This window comes from Falco naumanni, chromosome 13 (genome assembly GCF_017639655.2).
Source record: "Falco naumanni isolate bFalNau1 chromosome 13, bFalNau1.pat, whole genome shotgun sequence".
Lineage (NCBI taxonomy): Eukaryota > Metazoa > Chordata > Aves > Falconiformes > Falconidae > Falco > Falco naumanni.
The window spans coordinates 4,247,393-4,266,359 of NC_054066.1; the positions used below are offsets into that span (position 1 = coordinate 4,247,393).

At 44.3% G+C, this 18,967-nt stretch overlaps 1 protein-coding gene across 2 annotated transcripts; it reads right to left on the reverse strand.

Annotated features, from left to right (window-relative positions):
* Positions 1-694: 694 nt before the first annotated feature.
* Positions 695-16,618, reverse strand: AMMECR1L (AMMECR1 like). Of its 2 annotated transcripts, XM_040612655.1 has the most exons (7): positions 16,141-16,611; positions 13,385-13,829; positions 7,960-8,070; positions 7,362-7,476; positions 6,531-6,621; positions 5,450-5,546; positions 695-4,227 (listed from the first exon to the last, which is right to left on the reverse strand). In XM_040612655.1, exons 2-7 carry the CDS (start codon positions 13,789-13,791, stop codon positions 4,116-4,118), a joined length of 933 nt encoding a protein of 310 aa, XP_040468589.1. In that variant the 5' UTR covers positions 13,792-13,829; positions 16,141-16,611; the 3' UTR covers positions 695-4,115. The 2 variants fall into 2 exon arrangements, 1 of the variants encoding a protein (XP_040468589.1); XR_005830596.1 differs by lacking the exon at positions 695-4,227 and having other exon boundaries at positions 5,984-6,621; positions 16,141-16,618.
* Between the last annotated feature and the right edge of the window lie 2,349 nt (positions 16,619-18,967).

Consider the following 18,967-nt stretch of genomic DNA (forward strand, 5'->3'; position numbering starts at 1 on the left):
TCTGTCATAGGTAAAAAATAAGCAATAACCTGAATGCGTATGGAAAAAAAACATTTAAGCGTGAGGTATTTATATCAAAACTACTACACAAACCAATTGATCCTGTCCCAAAGGAAACATTGAAATATTCTTTTAAAAGAATCTAGGAAGATGGGTGTTTCTTTTTCCTCAAATAAAGCTTTTAGATCACCCGAAGACTATAACCTGTTAAGTACAGATAGTATGTTTTCATTAGTTCATTTTAACAGACAAAAACACACAGAACAATTTTGGTAGTTTAAGCCAGATTTACAAATTCAGGATTTTCAGTACGATACCAAATTCTGTATATATGTGCTTCATGTATTTTACCATCATGACAACTAACAAGAGAGTTCTTGTCAAGTAAACATTATTTCAGGATACAAAGGCACTTTGTTGCTATGCCATTAATAAATGAAACAAATTTAATCTTTGTTTTTAGATTTCCCACTATTTTTCCTCACTTTCTCCTAGTAAGCCTATCTTGAACTATTCCTTCCAGCTTCCAGACTGCTGTCATCCCATTCTGGCAACCTCCCTGGTTCTGAACATTGAATATAATTTAATAGGTTTGGTATTTATACACGTAGCATATTGTTTCCAGATGAGAAAGATTTCACCTCATCCCCCATAAAGGCTGTAAGAGACCATATAAAGAGGACAGTACAAATAATCTTTATCCATTATGATTTATTCTCTACAATACTTCATTAGAGGATAGAGTTCAATTATGTACACTCAGAAGTTATTATATAGGTAGGAGGCAACCAAGTGTAATACAAAGAATTGGTCTGACATCTCTGCACTGAAGGTCAGAAGAGGTCTCCTGCTTTAAGGAAATAAATTAACCAAAAAAAATAAAAACCCAACAAAACAACATGTAGTTTCCAGAATACAAACAGAAAAGAACGCTAAGTCAGTGAAGATTGCAGATGTTTGTTATGTACTATGAAAACAAATTATTCTGTGCAAAGGTTAAAATGAACTCTTAGATTTTCGTACAGAGGTTGTTTTTTTGTTTGATAAACTGTAGATATGTGATATTTTGATCATAAAATGTTCCCAAACTGAAATGGCCTCAGTTGAGATTGACTGTTGAACATTATGAAAAAAAAATTAAAAAAAATTAAGAACCTCACAGTGGAAACATTCCAACACTGACAGACTCCAGTGATCAAAGACATTCTCCTGTAGTTACTGTAAAACAAAGACAATTCATAACTGCAGTGAGAGTATTTCTCAGTTGTGGTTGTCATGAGAATAAGCCCTTCTAGACCAAAAGGCACTTGCTTCTAAGGATGAGTTAAATCCAGATCAAACCAGGTACCACTTGCTTTGGAAAGTGGTAGTTCTAACCTGCTGTCCCAGCCAGGTTACTGCAGAGAAATTCTTCCATCAATTGATTTTGGTTGCCTCCGTCTCGAGGCAACTCAAAAGTACATTTTGTTTCCAGTTCACCTCTTTCATCCTTACGCATAGCTGCCATGTAATGATCTAGAAATGGGATTATTTCCTGAGACCACCTGTCCTTGTCATACAGTATTCTGAGCTAACTTAACTATTGACACACTTCAACTTGATTTTATAGCTGGGCCCTTATGGGACTAAAGCTGAGAGGGCCTGTTTCTTAGGCAGCAGACCAGTGTTTCTGATTTGCTAGCTTCTCTTCTCACTGCAACAAGACAAGAACACAGTACATAATTAGAGGCATTTCTGTTTGGTTTTTTTTTTTTTTTTGTTTTGTTTTGTTTTTTTTTTTTAAACAGACTGAGTGGGGAGATGGAAATAGGAGAGGATAAGGCTTCCCCAGTCCCAAACCATCTAGCCCACTTCAGGCTTAAGCCAACCAAGTCACTCAATCCTAAAATTCTGTTCTTTAAAAATGACAGCTAACCCTCCCCACCCCACCCCTTAGTCATCCCGTATTCAAAGAAAACGAAATCAGGAAAACACTATACACTGTTGAAGACACAGAACAGGGCAAACATTTGAAAAAGAAACAGTATTGTTGAAAAGCCTGGCACTATATGCCTGCATGACCAGTCTCACTGAGCGTGCTCAGGGGTGAAGTTTTAGCACCATTTTTTTGCTTTTTTTAAACCTTTTAGAAATTAAATTCTAACATAGAACACTTGGAACAGTAATGAGTGTAGCCCTATGTATCATACTGTTTGACAGCTGGAAGGTGAATGGTATGTCCAGAGCTGACCCCACCCTCCCCCATCACTACACGGCACCTGGGAGAGTAATTACAAACCACTCGAGTTTGTAACAAGACTGATTTATTCTCAGCAGCAGGAAATCATGAAACAATCCCTTAGTCTTCAATTGCTTTTCAACAACATCACAAGGGAAAAGTGGCCATTTATAAGAACGACCCAGTGCAGGAGGAAAGCTGGGTCAATATTGCACCATTATCCAGAACAGGACCCCCTTCTTTCCCTCATGTCTCTCTCCTCCAGCAGGAGAACGTTACACCAACATGAAACAAAACTGCACAGTTCTGTTTGCTTCTCTAGGCCCAGAAGGAGCAGCAGCATGCAGTTCTGAGCTTCCTACCAGCCCTATTCCCTGCCATGCCAGGAGAGAATTTCAGGCTTGAAACACCAGCCAATTTTAAAAGCCATCATTACCACACACAAGCAAGCAAGATATATGCAACCACATAGCCATTACTCTGCTATGCACCTGTATTTTATTTCCCGATCATTACTGATCCTGCAGCAACTTGGAAAACAAAACAAGAACCCCCACAGAACTGCATCATTTTGAAGTCCAGTGACCTCACCGAGTGTCATAATTTAGTTCATGACATCCTTCAACAATGCTGCAGAATAACAACTGGATAACTTCCTCTTAGAAGACAGCACTTCTTGTCATCGTCAGTGATGGGAGAAGAAATACAGAATGCATCAGTTTCACACCATCTGGGTAATACAGGTTTCCCCCCTCATTGCCTTGATGTGGTAATGACTAAACTATTAAGAGAATAACTTACCAGTGAAACTACTCAGCTCTATTCCATAGGCCTGCTATAAACTGGAATACTCAACAGTTCTCAAGATCGGTAGTCACACCAGAGAAAGTGGCTGTCCTATCAAAAGGAAGGTCCCCGAGACTGTTAGCTTAAGTTAAACAAATTTCAGTCACTAGTCTCACTTGTATGACTACAGTCAATGCCCCGCAAATCCCTCCCCATCCCTAATCCAATCAGGCTCCATGACTAACATTTGGACACAAAACTTGGCCGTAACAGAGAAGACTGCCCAAGGACACTGAAGTACCTTGTCCTCCACATACACACAGCATGTGCCATGTTGCTCTCTTACAGGCATAACAGCATTCTATTTCATAGCAGGCTACATTACAAAGCACGGTCTAAAAACCCAGGAAACTGTAAACGAAGAGGATTTCTAGATAATCCAACCTACAGTGGAATCTGATAATTAAAGCCTTCTAGGGTTAACTTAAATAATGGATTCATCCGCAATACCATCCAATGGTTTTTTTCCACATCTTTAAGTGTTTTCTGTCTGTGAGGATCGGGTGCTATCCAGATGTTCAACCCTCCCCAGTATCATAATGTCCGCCTGTGATGTGTGGGGATTGCGATCAGCTCTCGGTACACAACAGATACCAGAGGTTAAAAAAAATTAAAAAGAACCTAAAAAATGTTTTGTTGGACTCCGTTGCCCAGGCTGCCAGGGGAATGCTCCTACTTGATCTGGGGGGCTTCCATAACAAACAACTCAAGTTTCCAGAGTGTTGGTAACACACAAGAACGGATCAGTCCAAAGTGGCACTTTCACTCCTAGAGGTCTTCTGCACCTCGTGACAGTTCGTAGGCATGGAGCCCCAATCCAACTGAACCCCCGTTCAGAGGGAAGGCTGAGATAAGGCTTGGGCCCCTGAAGTTCTGTCATGCTCTCATCCTCCCCCCAGGTCAGCTGGAAGGCAGACTTGGCAACGGAAGCTAGCATCATAAAATGGTGCAGTAATAGAAGTAACTGGACCAGGAAGAGGAGGCATCTGCCCCAATGATGTCGTAGCCGTTGGCAGCAACTGGGGAGTGGGACTGGTCATGCAGCCGTGTGTCAGGAGTAATGATTGTAGAGGGGGGGGGCATGAAGAGTGCCATTCTGGAAACAATGCTGACGGGAAGCCATGTATTCTGCATAACTGATTGTCACCTTCTCACTGCGGTACCTACGGGAATAGCGTAAGAAAAAAGTAACATAAACAGACTATACAATATCAACAGACACTAGTCATAAAAACGTTCATCCCAGATCATCTTTTAGCTCACAGCCAGTAACAACCAACAGGAACCCACTAACTTCATAAACTACTTGGTTTGATACTGTCTGAATAACTTAGCATCAGTGTCCCAGAGGTTGAGCCCTGTTCAAGGTGATCATAATTAAGGGGACTCCTGAAGTAGCGTACAAGAAATAAATGATCAGTTTGTATCCTTTTTATCCACTTGCTGTGGGGAGAAAAAAAAGGGCGTGAAAAGTTAGCTGGAAGAAGACTCTGTTTCAGAGACTAAATAACCAGTATTTCACCATAATTTACTTCTGTGGTTATCTTCACATTTCAAAGACTAGCGAAAGAAAATGATGGAGAGTTCGGTAAAGGAAGGTTTATTATAGCATATACATGATAAAGTCCGTGTTGTACAATCAGAATTCACAAAACATGAAGTCCCTTCTGAGAGACCAGGGATCTCCAGGTGCTTCTAAAGCATGCTAAACAACAGATAACTGAAAAGTATTGCGAAGTCCATGTTACATGAGGTTTTTTCATTAAAATGATCATTTAATGAAAGCCTTCATCCTGTCCTCTTCTGCTAAAAAAACACCACCTCTGCACAACCCACCTCATTTCTCCAGAGGTAAGGAACGACCTGATAAATTAGTGTTTCTATACAAAATCAGAATGTCCCAATTTTTACTGATACAAAGGGAGCTGAAACCAATAGGACAGCTGAGGGTATAGAAAAGCAAGCAAATTCTGAAAACCAGCCAAATTTGAGTGTGGTTTGGTTTTAAGACAGCTGTCACCTCCGAATTGCTACATCGTCCACAGATAAGCACACTGAGAAAATGAAGTCCATTGAAAAGGGGATTTTTCTGTATCTTTACAACTTTCAAAGTTTCTGCTTCCTTTGATTTTTCATGTGGAAGACTGCATTAAAGCCAGTGGCACTTCTCTTAGAAAATACTAACTTGGGTCCTGCGTGGACCAAACACACTGTGCTTCATTTCATATATGCTATATGCCTAACAGGTGGTGTTTATGATTTTGTCTTTCAGACTACATCTCTCATCTGCAAGAGTCACAAAGACTTACATCTAGCACAAATACTTCAAATTACCTACACAACACTATAAAGTAAAATTAAAAGATGACAAATATATTGACTTACCTGGTGAGTTTAATCGTTTTCCTAAAATCATTGGTAATCGGAGCCTTAAAGCCACCTTTCCTGAGTAAGGAGTCTATGGTCTGGATCTGATCCCAGTCTATTGAAAAACAGAAGCAAGGGAAATTTTTCTATATAAAAATGGTGTTTCAAAAACGTAAGAGATGCATTAAAAGGCCTCTAGAAAAGCAAACCACTAAACAGGAAGCTTTGAGCTTTAGAAATACCAGCGTTGAACTGGACATACACGGCCTTATGCATGCACACTATCTGCACATGCCAACCCCTTTTATCTCATATTGGAACTGGTCTATAAAACAGTAATTCTGTTTTCTAGATGATCTCTTTCCTTATAAAGGTCTGTGCCTTGCTTCTGTTGCAGGGACCCCAAACTGTTCTATCACGTGCCACTCAAGTTTAGCTCCCTAAGTCTTAAAATAATACTTAGCTTTTTACATAGACAAACTGGGATCAACCTGATGCTCTAGCGATAGCACAGTGCACTGCTATGTGAGAGATCAGAGTTAAAATTCCTACCTTAGTCTTTTGCCCCAGAGCCAGGAGGATGCGACCACTCCACTCTGCTAGGTGGAGGAAAGGAGGCAATATTTTGAGCAGTTACCATGGTGACCGCTACTATATTTGAGTGGGAAGTGTACTCCAGAGGGGCCCTGATTCCTGCCCTCAACTGGAGGACGCTACTTTAGCAAGAATGAGGAGGAAAGGGACTCTCCTGTTGGTGCTGTGCAGCCTGCAGTTATCCTAGTTGGTGGGAGAAACATAGAAGAGGAAAGATGCAATGCTGAATGAAGCTGGAAGATCCATACTTTGAGATCCTCTATTTCTTAAGCCCTAAAACATTTTTACGCTAAGATACAGCTGCGCACAGATGTGGGATGAGAAAAAGGCAAGATGAAAACCCAGCAGCAGCTGTATCAGGTGTCATTTATCCAGATTAAGCCTGGTGGCTCCATGGCACTACTATGAGGATAGCATTGCAATCCAAACCCAAAATCCACAGATTTATGTTACCCAGTCCTGTGACACCACGTGTTGACATGTTTAGCTGCCATCTCAAACCCACCTTGTTCCTTAGCAACCTCAGGTAAATACGTGGCTGTGCGTTTGACACCTTTCTCATTGATGAATTCTATTCTGATCCCATGGATCCCAACCTATAGATGGAAATGAATAGCCAAATAAGAGGTGTTTGCTGGCACTGAGCCCACAACCGAGTCGTCATTCCCACAACACTGTATCTCTCTCTCTCTCTGGCCAGTTTGGCCTTTGCCTGGATAAGGCCATTCTCTTCCCCACTCCCTGTCCTTGCCAGGCAGGCCTCACAAGTAGCTCTCTCGGCAACATGAAGGACCTCTGCCACCTTTCCCAGAAGAGCCTAACCAGTCTCCCCACCACTTCTCCTGAAGTTTGTCAGAAGTCTGACAGCTTTCCATCTCTTACATTGGGCAAGACAGACAACATCTCTACATAACTCTACAACAAGAGTTATGCCTAAAATAGCCCATGCACAAAAGTCTACTTAATCCTTCTTGAACTAAATACACTTCCACATACAAGGTCCTAAGAAAAGATTAATACCTTTGGTCTCAACTACTTTTTATTCCCGGTTTCTGTTCACAGTATCAAAATACTTCCCAAGGTTTTAAGTCCATTGGGCCAAATCCATAAACACTTCAATGTCTTTTTTTATTCCCATTCAGATCCCCTCCCAACCAAAAGCATACTGCTAGCCCATCCTCTTCCTCCCTTCTAGTTTTCCAGCCCCATTTCTTCTAGTCCCAGTTTCTTCTATCCCCGTACACCCCTGTAATGAAGGAGACACATCACCATGTACTAACCCGAACCCGAACGGAACGAGAGAGTGATGCAGAGTTCCAAATGCACCTGTTCTCACCTCCCAGTCCAGGTAGTCACTGGCATCCTCAAAGTTAGTGAGGAGGGAGACAGAGCAGAAGAGTTTGGGCAGCTCCTCGCGGGTCAGGGGGGGAAATCGGCTGTCCTTAAGTGCACTGAAGGAAGGAGAAGATATATTGCCTAAAACAAGCACCAAATTAAAGTGTCTGATGCTCAATTATTCCCTTTTTGATTATGCCTCTGTGAAGCATGTTTCCCTTTGCTACTGCAGAGAAAGTGATTTGCATCTCTTCCTAATCTAATGAACTGTAATATGCAAATACTAGTGCAAGCTTCCTGATGCTGTCCTCCACTTACTGCAGCTGGAGGGAGGTTATGTGCTACACAAGATGTCAAAACTGTTAGTATGCAAGCTAGATTTGATGTTAGCTTTAAAATGTCAACCAAAATTCACTGGTTGCTAAGATGTTCCACTAAATCCTGATACGTTACCTCACTCTAGCTATCTGACATTTTTCAGGTTTCTTTCATTGTGAAGCATATTAAATGTAACCATGTTGATCCAACATCTTAACCTTGAATCCTTATAGATTTTCAGTAAATTAATTTCAGATTTACTTCATTTTCAATGTAATTACCTGGTTAATGTGTATTCCCTGAGTCCTGAGTGAAGATTCATGGCTGAAAAGGTCCCAATGCAGCCACGAAGCCGCTTGTCTCGCCCCGTCTTCCACGTCACAAAGAGTGGACTGAAAAGGCAAAAAAGATAAACACTCCAGCCTCTAGAGATATTTGGTTGCTAAGGGGAGACTAACAAGGTTTAAAAAGGCACATATGTGTGCACTTGCTTTCTCTCCCTCTAAGAAACCCCAATACGCACGCTTTCACACCCTGCACCCACACCCCCCCAAATACAACCCCCAACATTTCCCCCACCCTTTCAGCTTACTCCTTTCTCTCCACCAGCACTCTGTAAGCCCTCCACCAACACCTTCCTGGCTGTCTTCTAATGACTGTTATGGTTACTTGACCCCACGGATCACTTCTGTGAGTAATGGCCTCGCCTAGTAGCATCCACTAGTTTATGCGACAACCCATATAGAAATTAATATAAGCAAAGCAAAAAAGATTACTTATTTATAGTACCATTGAACATGAAAGATCCCCAAGCATTCTGCAAATCATCTATAATTCAGGTTTGCGATAAAAGCTTTTATATTTTTTTAAAGGGATAAAAAGCAAGCCTAGGTTTTGTTTCCCTGCTATTTCCATGGGGATCTGACTTCTGGGGATCTGACTTCTGGGTCTGTCCCTAGTGCTCAAACAGTTTATGTTCACATCTTTTGCTTACCTTACATTTGATATATATTTACATATATTCTCTCCTGTTGAACATATTTCTAAATCACTGTATTGTTCCTACTCAAACATCATATGAATTTCCATTTTCCTGTCTACTCTCATAAATTTACAGGCATAACAGCAGAGTCTCAAATTCAGCAGGCTCATTGCAATCTGTTAAACTAGGAGCCATGAGTAAGCCTCAAAGAACAAGAAGTTCAGAACAACAGTATTCGGAAGAGCTCTGTGAAGAGGTAAACAGGTAAAAACGACTACGAGTATTAAATGCAAAAAATTCAAGTGAGTGAAACTGCAAACAGCTGTAGAGAGAAACAGTAAAGAAAGGACAGTGGTGGCTGCAGCTCTACAAGAATGTCAGAACATCTGGAAAATTTTGCAAGGCAACTGATGCTGCTGATCTAATTATAAAAACAGGATGAATGATCTTACTTCTTCAGATTACAGAGTACTAAATACAAGATGTGGTCACTTTGAACCCAAGCATAAATGAAAAAGTTAGTCATCAGCGATTCCAAACATCAGTCTGTGGATTTCTATTGAACTTTAAAAGATAAGTAATATGAGAGAAAACATGCAATGTTAAGAAAATAATTTTCTGAGATTAAACAAACATTGACAGGAGTTCTAAAACATGAAGACAGAATAACTGCTTCTGCAACAGAGCTCAGACGCTCACTTTCCTCAAACTCTTGAAGATCTTTTAAGCAATGTATCTTTGCAGCAAACATTTTAAAAAATACTAAGATATTCTGTTTGGACAACAAACCCAGCATGGAGCAACGGTGACTCCTCCAGTAGAGGCAACAGAGCTTCTCATGTCTAAGCAGTGAGAACATAATTTAAACTGTAGTGATAAAGCAATGCCTAGTGATGTTCCTCAGAGCAATAATGGAATTAAAAACTCTATCACAGCATAAATCCATCACTCAGGATCTAGTTACCAGCTGTGACCAATGCCAGAAGTACTACCCAAAACAGCAAATAGCCTTTAAGTGATAATTGTCAAGTACTTTGCCCACAGAGGAAGCGGAAACATTCTTCCAGAACCATCAGCCACCTTATGGTTGCTTGATGAAGACTGAGGATTTACTGTTCTAGTTTTCCAACAATAGTTCAAGGCACTTGCAGGATATCATTCCTCTACACTTCCATCTAGCTACTGTATGTTGGAACAGAAAACAGAAACAGAGCGTAAGAAAACACATTAGAAAGCTTATAAAAAAAAAGACACTAAACTTGCAAAGGAGATTTCTGACAAACATTATTGTCACAGGCTCAGTGGAAATTTAGCTAAATCTAAGAAAAGTTTTGAAACCATTATTTAGCCCATATGATACTCACACCAAACAGAATAGAGAAGGGAGAAAATGAAAAGCATCACTGACAGAATACAAATGAAGTAATTTGCTTCTCCGATGCAAATTACAGGTTTACATTTCCAATTCACCTCTTTCTCCTTAAAAAAAAAAAAAGTTTCCACTGAGCTGTGACACAGCTTTCTGCAGCTATAATAGAAGAGATATTACCAGAAAGGACAGGATAATTACATTCAGAAGGCTTTCATATCTTAAAATCTCTTAAAGCACATTCTAAACAATTTTTCACTGTGGTCATAACACCTGAGGCATAAAAAAAAAATATGATTTTGTACAAGTATATAAAATGTCACCATTATAAAGTTTTTTACTGCAGAAAAGATATTGTTTCTGTATCTGAACAATAAATGCACTTAGCAAATTGCAGGTGCAGCTGACAGTAAGTCAGTTGTTCCATAGTCCCCCTTTGAGCAGTGTATTTCCAAGATGTACTGAGAAAAGTCACAACAATCTTTTATCCCTTTTCACCCAAGAGCACTGACCAGTACTTTGCAGTCATGTATCCTTAGCGTATTACGGCAATAATTTCTCCCACAGCCACAACATCCTACCTAGGTGTGTTTGATGAGGGTTTGCTAGGCTGAGAGGGCAATTTCAGCAACTACAAACTAGCTTCTCCAATTGCAACTACAAAGGGAATTTTAAAGTAGCAAAACATAGTTTGTTCAAATCAGAATTTAGCTTGTACTAGGAGAAAACCTGTTACGGTACAGATTTCATGATGCAAGTATCTTATTATTTGTCTTGCACAGCAACATGAAACTTGCATGGTGTAGTTGTAGTACCAGTTTGTAATACCTAGCATTAAAAGAAGCAAAGACTGAAGTACAAAAGCAGAAGTAATCAATTAACAATTTGCAGTCATACAGGTTCAAAACTGTAATTTTTTTTCAGTAACCTGAATAGCAAAGGGGATAGTTTCTTCCTTTACCAAGTTAATTCAAACATAACTATGTGTCTTGCAATGCCACCTTCTCTACACTGATTTGTTAACATCACTGCTAACACATAAGTAAGGTTCTCTTACTCCACAAGTATCTACCAGCTCCATAATTACCACCAAGACTGTTGTCCGTATGTGTATCTTCTTAAGTTGAGAACTGGAATTTACAATTGTTTTCAAGCCATAACCGTGTAACTTTTATGCTATTACACTGTCAATGCAGATTCCTGACCTTCACAGCTACTGCTATCTACACCTCAGGGTTCAGCACCAATTTACAAGATACGTTATCTGAGAAATAGGTTGGGACAAACCTGTGCATCTTTCTATTCCTTCCATCTACTTTTCTGTCTGTCCAGAGAGACTTCTGGAATATACCTTTGTTTCATTCAAAGATCTCTTATGTTGACGTTAATTATGTTACAAAGGATAACAATGCAAATTACTTATGTATCGTTACTTTGCTTACTGTTATAATATTTGGCTTGAAGTTCATTATGTTACTGTCTCAAGTGTGCCAGCTCATCCCCGGGTGTGGCTCCACCACAGAGCAAACCCCATGCTCTTCCCTGGGGGTACATGCAACTACTTGCTAGAAGCAATAGCATGAATACTGAAACACAAGAAAATTCAGGTAGACATTTGCCTGCAGGGGGAGAAAAGAGAAGAGCTTTTTTTTTCTTTGGAGTGCTGATCTAAAAGACTTTTAAATTATCAGCACAGAAATGCCCAGTGAATGATTTTTAACTTTTCAAATTTGGGCATAAAATTCAAACAGCTGATAGTCCCGAAAGAATACCCTTTTTGAAACTAATCAATAGAAACAGCAACAAAATCCAGCTAGGAATCTCCTTTAACACCAAAATAATGAAGCTGTATAAAATAATCTCTCTTACTGATTTAAGAACAGAATAGCAACAAGAAAATCCCTTTGCATTTCAAGTGACAAAATAATAAGCAGACTAATGTATCATTTTCTAAAAGGAGCCCAGTTAGCTTAGGTATGAAAAACAACAGCAGAAATATTTCAGTTTGGGGAGCACCTGGAACTCTTCTACATTCTAGTCCACAGTATTCCCCCATTCACTTGTATTTACAATCTTAAACAATTTACTCTGCGGTAGCATTCAGAATACGTATCCATAATCCTGCTCGGATAATAACTGCATGGAAGCACAACCTACATCTACACTGACAGCCAATAAGGTGGGGAGACATTCAATACATGAAAGAAGTCCTTGACCTGTTTAAGCCATTGTTCCTTTACATCAATTTAAAATTCATTATCTTACATTAAGGATGTCAACAACTTTTTATTTTATCTATTGTTCTGGAGGTGGCCCCTGGAGGAGCGTCAATCTGTCATTGATCTCTTCCATATAATTCTTCCACCAAACATTTTAACAACATTAACATTTCCACACCTACACATTCAACCTTCAGACAAACATTAGCTAAATCTCACCAAAGCGAAACACCTTCATAAATCCTTCTCCTCACTTCTTCTCATACTCATTTCCTTTCTTCTTAACCTTGGTATCGTCCTTGAAAGTTAACTCTCCATTTCTCCCAGTATTGCCCAACTAGCGTATCTGTGTAACACAGTTTTTCAGTTCTAGAATTGGCAAATTTTTGGTTCCCCTCCCTACTAAGTCCATTAACTCTGACAGCTGAACACCCTTGTGAGCGTCCTTGTCCAATTCTCAGCAGCTCAGCATGTGTTTCTGGATAAGCCAGAAACTTGCTTCAACTTCTTTATTCCCTTTCCATTTCCTTCGCAGAAGGAAGTCCCTCCCCTTGTCCCCTCACCAAGTTAGAGCCTCACAGCAGAAGCAGGATCTCTTCAAATTAATGGCATTATTGTACCGTTTTGTGAAACTTCTAATTTCAGTTTCACTCACTCTTTTAGTACAATTTTATGGGAGGCACAGCGCAGTTGATTTTTTGCAGAGGAACCCATTCACAAGAAAGGGAGCAAACTTTAACAGAACGTTACCATGAAGCGGGTGTGCACCCCTGTGGTAAAGTATTCAACATCTCACCCAACGCATCAGACCGAGAGCTGAAGCACCACCACACTTCCTCTTATTTTGCCTAGCTCTCTTTCTGTAGAGCTAAGCATGTTCTCCCTGGAAGGCTGCTCTTCAAAGCTCCATTCATCTCCACCAACAAATGTAACAGAATATTTTTACTCTTCTACTGTGCATTTACAGCGCATCATTTTTTGTTTCTGGTAGACAAAGCAAGCAGCAGAACGCCCCCCTTCCTCCCTGCTAGACCGGCTTCCCCATTCCCCAGAGGAAACCCCTCATCCCTCCCCAGCCAAACCACGGCTCTGGGTGCTGGTTTCTCAGCTTTCCTCCCACACACGGATTTACTTACTAGGGGTCATTGGTAAATCGAGGAAGTCGTGGCTGAGGGAAACCATAGAGATGACAGTAGAGTACATCAAAGCAGTAGCAGCACATCTCCGCTGTCACCACCAGGTTCTTGGTGCTGTTGGCAGTTCCATTGGGCCGAGTAAGTGGGCTCAGAGCTCCTGAAGTGGGATTCATTCGAGTAATTGGAGAATTTCCTGGGCCCAAAGTCAAGTCAGATACGTTTTCCCTTCCATTATTCCCATCTGTATGCTGGTGGTTCTGAAGAGGACCTGAACTGGAGCCTGGTACAGTTGTGGCCTGATTCCCATGACTGTGCGTTCCACTCCCAGACAATTTGGGCTTCTTTACCCCACAACAGCCAGCCGCCAGCTTGGGCTCAAGTGGAGGAACACAGCGTCTTTTTCCCATCCTGCTTCAAAACTCGCTGCCCGGAGCACTGCAGAACCCTGGCAAGGAGGGGGCAGGGGGAAGCAATACAAAACAGTTACAGGTGAAAAACCAACAGCTGCTTCCTTTCCTTGCTTTTGCTAAGTGTCAGAGAGGTTTGCTTTTGCAACAAAAAGAGGAAGAAAACCCTTGCCACATGCAACTAAGTACAGAACTAAAGCCAGTTCAGCAAGCAGAATGGGTGTTTTCACAGGTAAATTGAGAGTGTACACAACATGCATGAAATCACACTAATTTTAAAGTTATTGGTGAGGTGCACCGAACACTTTAACAGGTGGCTCATCACACACGTACACGCACCCGCCTAACCAGCCTTCCCATAAAGGGAATGAAACTGTACAAGAACAGAATTAAAAAAGACTTTGGACTACAGATACACCCCATCAACTACTTCTCCGGATCACCTGTCCCCCCTCAGCCAAAGTCTGCACCAACAGCAAACAAGCTACTGAAAAACCATAAGCGCATCTCCCCCATTCTCAAAGAAGAGTGACAATGACTCTGAAGGACACCACCAGGGCTGGACTCCCAGGGGTGCTGCCCTTGATTTAGCACTAGCCTAAGCAAGACGCAAAGAGAAGCTACAAGCATGAAACCACCATTTTCTAAACAACAGACTATTTTCCAGACCCCATGAACTAGAATCTGCATTTACTTTCTAGGATTAAGTATATCAACAGTGCTCGTAAATAAACATGCAGGGTGCACAGCGAGGATACGCAGGAGAGGAAGAGCTGAAGGCAGCACGCACTGTGAGCGGAGGGAAGCAATAATGGCAAGAAACAGATACGGTATTAAAAAAACACAAACCAAAAACCAGACCAGGGCTTTGCTTGCAATGAAGAGAATGCTAGCTCCTGTATCCCAAGGAGTGGAACAAACACAGGGAGGAAAGCCTATGCAGACGGAAGTGAATGAAGACGATACGCAAGGACCACATGTCAATAGTAGGAACTTAAGTAAGTGTAACACCATCCTCACCGTGAGATCTAAACACACAACAGGAGGGAAAAACGGGCCCCTGTCTGTCAAATGGGGCTAAAAGCACAGACACTAAGCCACTGAGAACACCACAGAGAAATGGAAGTCACACTCGGCTCTTGTGAGCACCAGGCTACTTGCATTAATCCCCTGAGCATCCTTCCAGCTTAACCAACAGCCAAACTGGCAGCACATCCCCGGAACGGTGGGTGCCACACACACTGAGCTCCGCAGTGTGACAGCTCCCCTAAAGCCTCCTCTGCACTCCCAAACAACACAAACTTTATCCATGAAGTTTCGTCAGCCATTGTAAGAGGCGCAGGATCCTGAACTGAACCAGAACTGGTATAAAACGTTTCCAGAGGCGTTCACCTCAACGCAAAAGATGTTCACCTGCAGCACTTACTCCGGCTGGGACTCCGCACCTCCAGGTTTTAGAAGGATGATTTCCATAAGGAAACAATTTACAAGACCTCATGAAAATTATCTTTTTTCCTTTGAGCTCTACCTTTGCAATTAAAAACAAAAAAAACCTCCAACAAACAGCAAAACCAGGAAAAAGAAATGCACAACTTTCACAAAGTCGACGTGTAATCTTTTCAGTGCCCATGAAAAGTTCCCCACTGCGGCGCAGCAAGCCGCTGGGCAGGGGAGGCTTAAAGTGATCGCTGAGAGCCAGGCGGTCAGGGGGAAAGTGATTTATTTAATTAGTTAGTTAGTTAGGTGAACCCACAACTCTCCATTTTCAACCGGAGCCGTGGTAGGGGCAGAGAAGGGACCTGCAGGACCCCCCCGCGGCCGGCAGCAGGCCCTGACACAGGCGGCCTGACGGCCCGGCGGAGGCCCGGCCCAGGGCCCCGGCCCCGGCAGTGGGAAGCCCGGGGCGACGGAGCCCGCGGAACCCGCCCGGCCGGGGCAGCGGGGCGGCGCACAGGGAGCGGGGCAGCCCCCGGCTCCGCCGCGGGCCCCTGCGCGCACCTTCCCGCCGGGGCCGGGCCCCGCCGCCCCCCGGGGCGCCCCTTGCCCCCCGCCCGCGGAGCGCCGGGCCCCGCCGCGGGACACCCGCCGCGCTCGGGCACAAACTTTACGGTGGTGTGTGCGGCGGTCCCGCCGGCCCCGGCGGGGACGCGGCCCCGGGGACATCCCGGCGCCCCCTCCCCCGAGGGCGCAGCCCCCGCCCCACAGCGGGGCAGAACCGCGGCCGCCAGGGGGCGCCAGGGAGCCAGACACCCCCCCCCTCCCCGGTGCCCCCTCCGCACCGCCGGGGCGGCCGGGCGGGGCTCCCGCCACCGCCTCCCGTTGCCCTCCTCCCCCCCGGGGCTCGCCCACCTCCTACACCCGTCCCGGGCCGGACGCGGCTTCTCCTCCGCCTCAGCCCAGCCGCCGCCGCCGCTGCTGCCCCGCCGCCGCCTCCTTCTCCCGCCTCATGGAGCCATGGGCCTGGGCGAGGCTCCCCAGAGAAGCGGGCCCGGCGGGCGGGAGAGGGGGCAGGGCCCGCCGCAGCCGGGCCGGGAGCCGGGCTGCCCGGGGCCGCCGGGCAGTGAGGGGAGCTGGAGGACTGGAGCGAGGCCGAGGGAAGGTCCTCCGCTATCCCGGCAGCCTCCTCCCTGCTTGTGAGGTAATGAGGGAAAAATGTACATAGTCCGCCAGCCTCCCGTCGGCCCCGCGGTGCCAGGGGGACCATAGAGAAGAGAGGACACTCTTTCCCCCCTCGGAACCATAGATACCGGAACTTCCGCTCCCTGTCGGAGGCGGTGTAGGGCCGGGCTCCCGCCCCATCACGTGACGCGCCGCACGTGCTAGGACAAACAGTCTCGGGGGCGGGAGGGGTCGGTGGCGCGCGGGGCTCTCTCGCCCCCGCGCTGTCGATGGGGGGGCAGGGGGCGGGGTCACACCTCCAGGCGGCAGGGTGCCGCTCTCCCATTGGCGGGCGGCCACTATGACAGCACTCCCGGGGAGGGGCGCGCTGCCGGGACCATCCATTCCGCTGCTCGGGGCGGGGGGATCTCTCCGGCCTCCCCCAGTGCCTTGGGTGCTTTGGTCCGTCCCGCCGCGCGGGCGGGCTCTCCCTGCGCTGAGGCGTGCTGAGGGAACGGGGGGGGCTTTTCCGCCTCCATCGCCTGGCTGAGGGGACCCCGCGAGGCTCCGGGGCACGGCTGAGGGGAGCGCGGGGCTCCGCCGCCCGGCCCGGCCGCGCTCTGCGGGCAGGAGCTCCCCGTGAGGCGGGCCCGGAGGTCTGTGCCGCCGGGGGGGTCTTCTCCCACCCCGAGTGCAAGGAGAGCCCCGGGGGCTGGCAGCCGCTTCTGGCGCTGCGGCGTTGGCGTGCAGAGCCGGCGGTAACAGCAGCCCTGGGCGCCGAGCAGGTGTTATTTACAGTCAGGGGTCGAACACCTTTCTGGCAGTAGCACAAAAACAACCACACCGGGACAAAACCCCTTTTTTTTTTTCATACTGCTAACTGCTTCTGGCTCCTGTGGGGCACGTGAATCCTACCCTCCACCTGTTCTACACAACTATTATCAAAAGTACCACAGAGAAACAGCGAATCAGTGGCTTTAGGCGCCAATGCAAAATTTAAAAAGGCTCAAGCTACACTCTGAACAGGACTGACTTCCCTCACAGATGGTTGTGTTGAGTAGGAAGCCTCTAGGACAAGGATGACTGTAGAACTCGGGGTGCTGTGGCTGGCTGAGGTGCTCTGTGCAGCACAGTTCCTGCCTGAGGAGCCCTGTGACAGGCCGCGATGCTGCTTTGTAATTCCCTTCTGGGAACGTAGGCAAAACACTCCAGCAAGCTGAAGAACAGATTTCACAGATCCCAGGATAATACCCTACACATGTAAACCTCAATAGACAAATAAATTAGCATGGCTCTTTCAAGATTGTAAAATGGAATTTCTGTATACCATTCCTAATCAAAGCATAAAAAGTAACAGGCAAGAAAACAGAAATCCCGCTGAATGTGGATCTTACTTTCTCCTACAGAATCTATACTGTTCCTGCAGCACTAGACAATGCTGAAATTACTATCCTAAGTTTATGGAATGGCATGGATCCTTACAGCCTAGATGATAGCCTTGAATACCAGTTTATAAAAACTAGGGTTACTACAGGAGTCTTTCCATATGAGAATAGCTTAGAAGGAAGGCTTAAGAGCAAGTTTTTAAACTTCTGCAAACCTTAAAAGAATCCTTCCCTCCTCAAACCTCACCTGTTGCCAATGCTGCCTTGGATTTCATGCAAAGGCCCTTTGCCAACCATACCAAACAGTTCTCAACCCTACAAAAAGCAACTTCATAACCGTCAGCGAGCTTCCTGCAAGAGTCTTTGAGAACCTGGGAACATTGAAGGTCTCAAGTGTTTTATTACCATAACCTCAAACAAATACTTGCCCAGTTAGGCATGATCTGTTCCTGAGGCAAAATACAAGGTGAATAAGCAGCAGTGTATTTGATTCCCACCTTTGCATGTCTTACCTCTCCCATTTTCCTTTGTGCTGTGCCAGTCTCATGCATTTCAACATACACACGTATACACACTTGTGGGCTTGTAAAGCTGTGGAGATATTTTGATGTGTTTTCTTCTAGCCAAGGAAATTAGCAATCAATTACCAGAACTTTCCCATTACCGGAGTTACAATAACATTATACTAGACTTTTATCTCACAATGAAAGTGTTTTTATTTTAAGAAGTAAAATCAAGCTAATCTGAAAATGAGAGTGCCATTGAGACAAATCTGAAGTTCGTTTTGCAAGCATTAAAAACACAAGAACTATATATATGGACCTTCTACTTCTCTAAAAAAAATAGTATCAGAGATAAGGAATTAAATACCTTTTTTTCTATGCTAACTTCTGAAAGAACTCAGTTCCAAATAAAGTCAAGGTAGTAGCCCTGTAACTGGATGAGTTAAACAAGTATTCTTAAAACAGAATTAGTTCATTAAACAACTGAAGCCTCCTGCTGTGGAGACTAAAAACGACCCGATTTGGCACACTTTCCAAAAAGTTAAAGTTAAACATGCAAGTGCATGGGGGGCAATTAATATTGCATCTTTAAGAGCTGAATCATGAATTAATTTACTCTTCCCTTCACAGCACGAGGCTGACAACATTCCAACATTCTGCCTCTCCTCCCCAAAAGGCTCCTTTCAAGGC

Bases quoted from the DNA above. Each gene is read 5' to 3' on its own strand.
- AMMECR1L (XM_040612655.1), bottom strand. From the start codon at position 13,791: ATGGGAAAAAGACGCTGTGTTCCTCCACTTGAGCCCAAGCTGGCGGCT. The intron at 8,071-13,384 runs GTAAGTAAATCC...TTGCCTTTTCAG, and splicing joins CGATTTACCAATGACCCCTA to TCCACTCTTTGTGACGTGGA. The intron at 4,228-5,449 runs GTAAGTCAATAT...CTATTCCCGTAG, and splicing joins AAAACGATTAAACTCACCAG to GTACCGCAGTGAGAAGGTGA.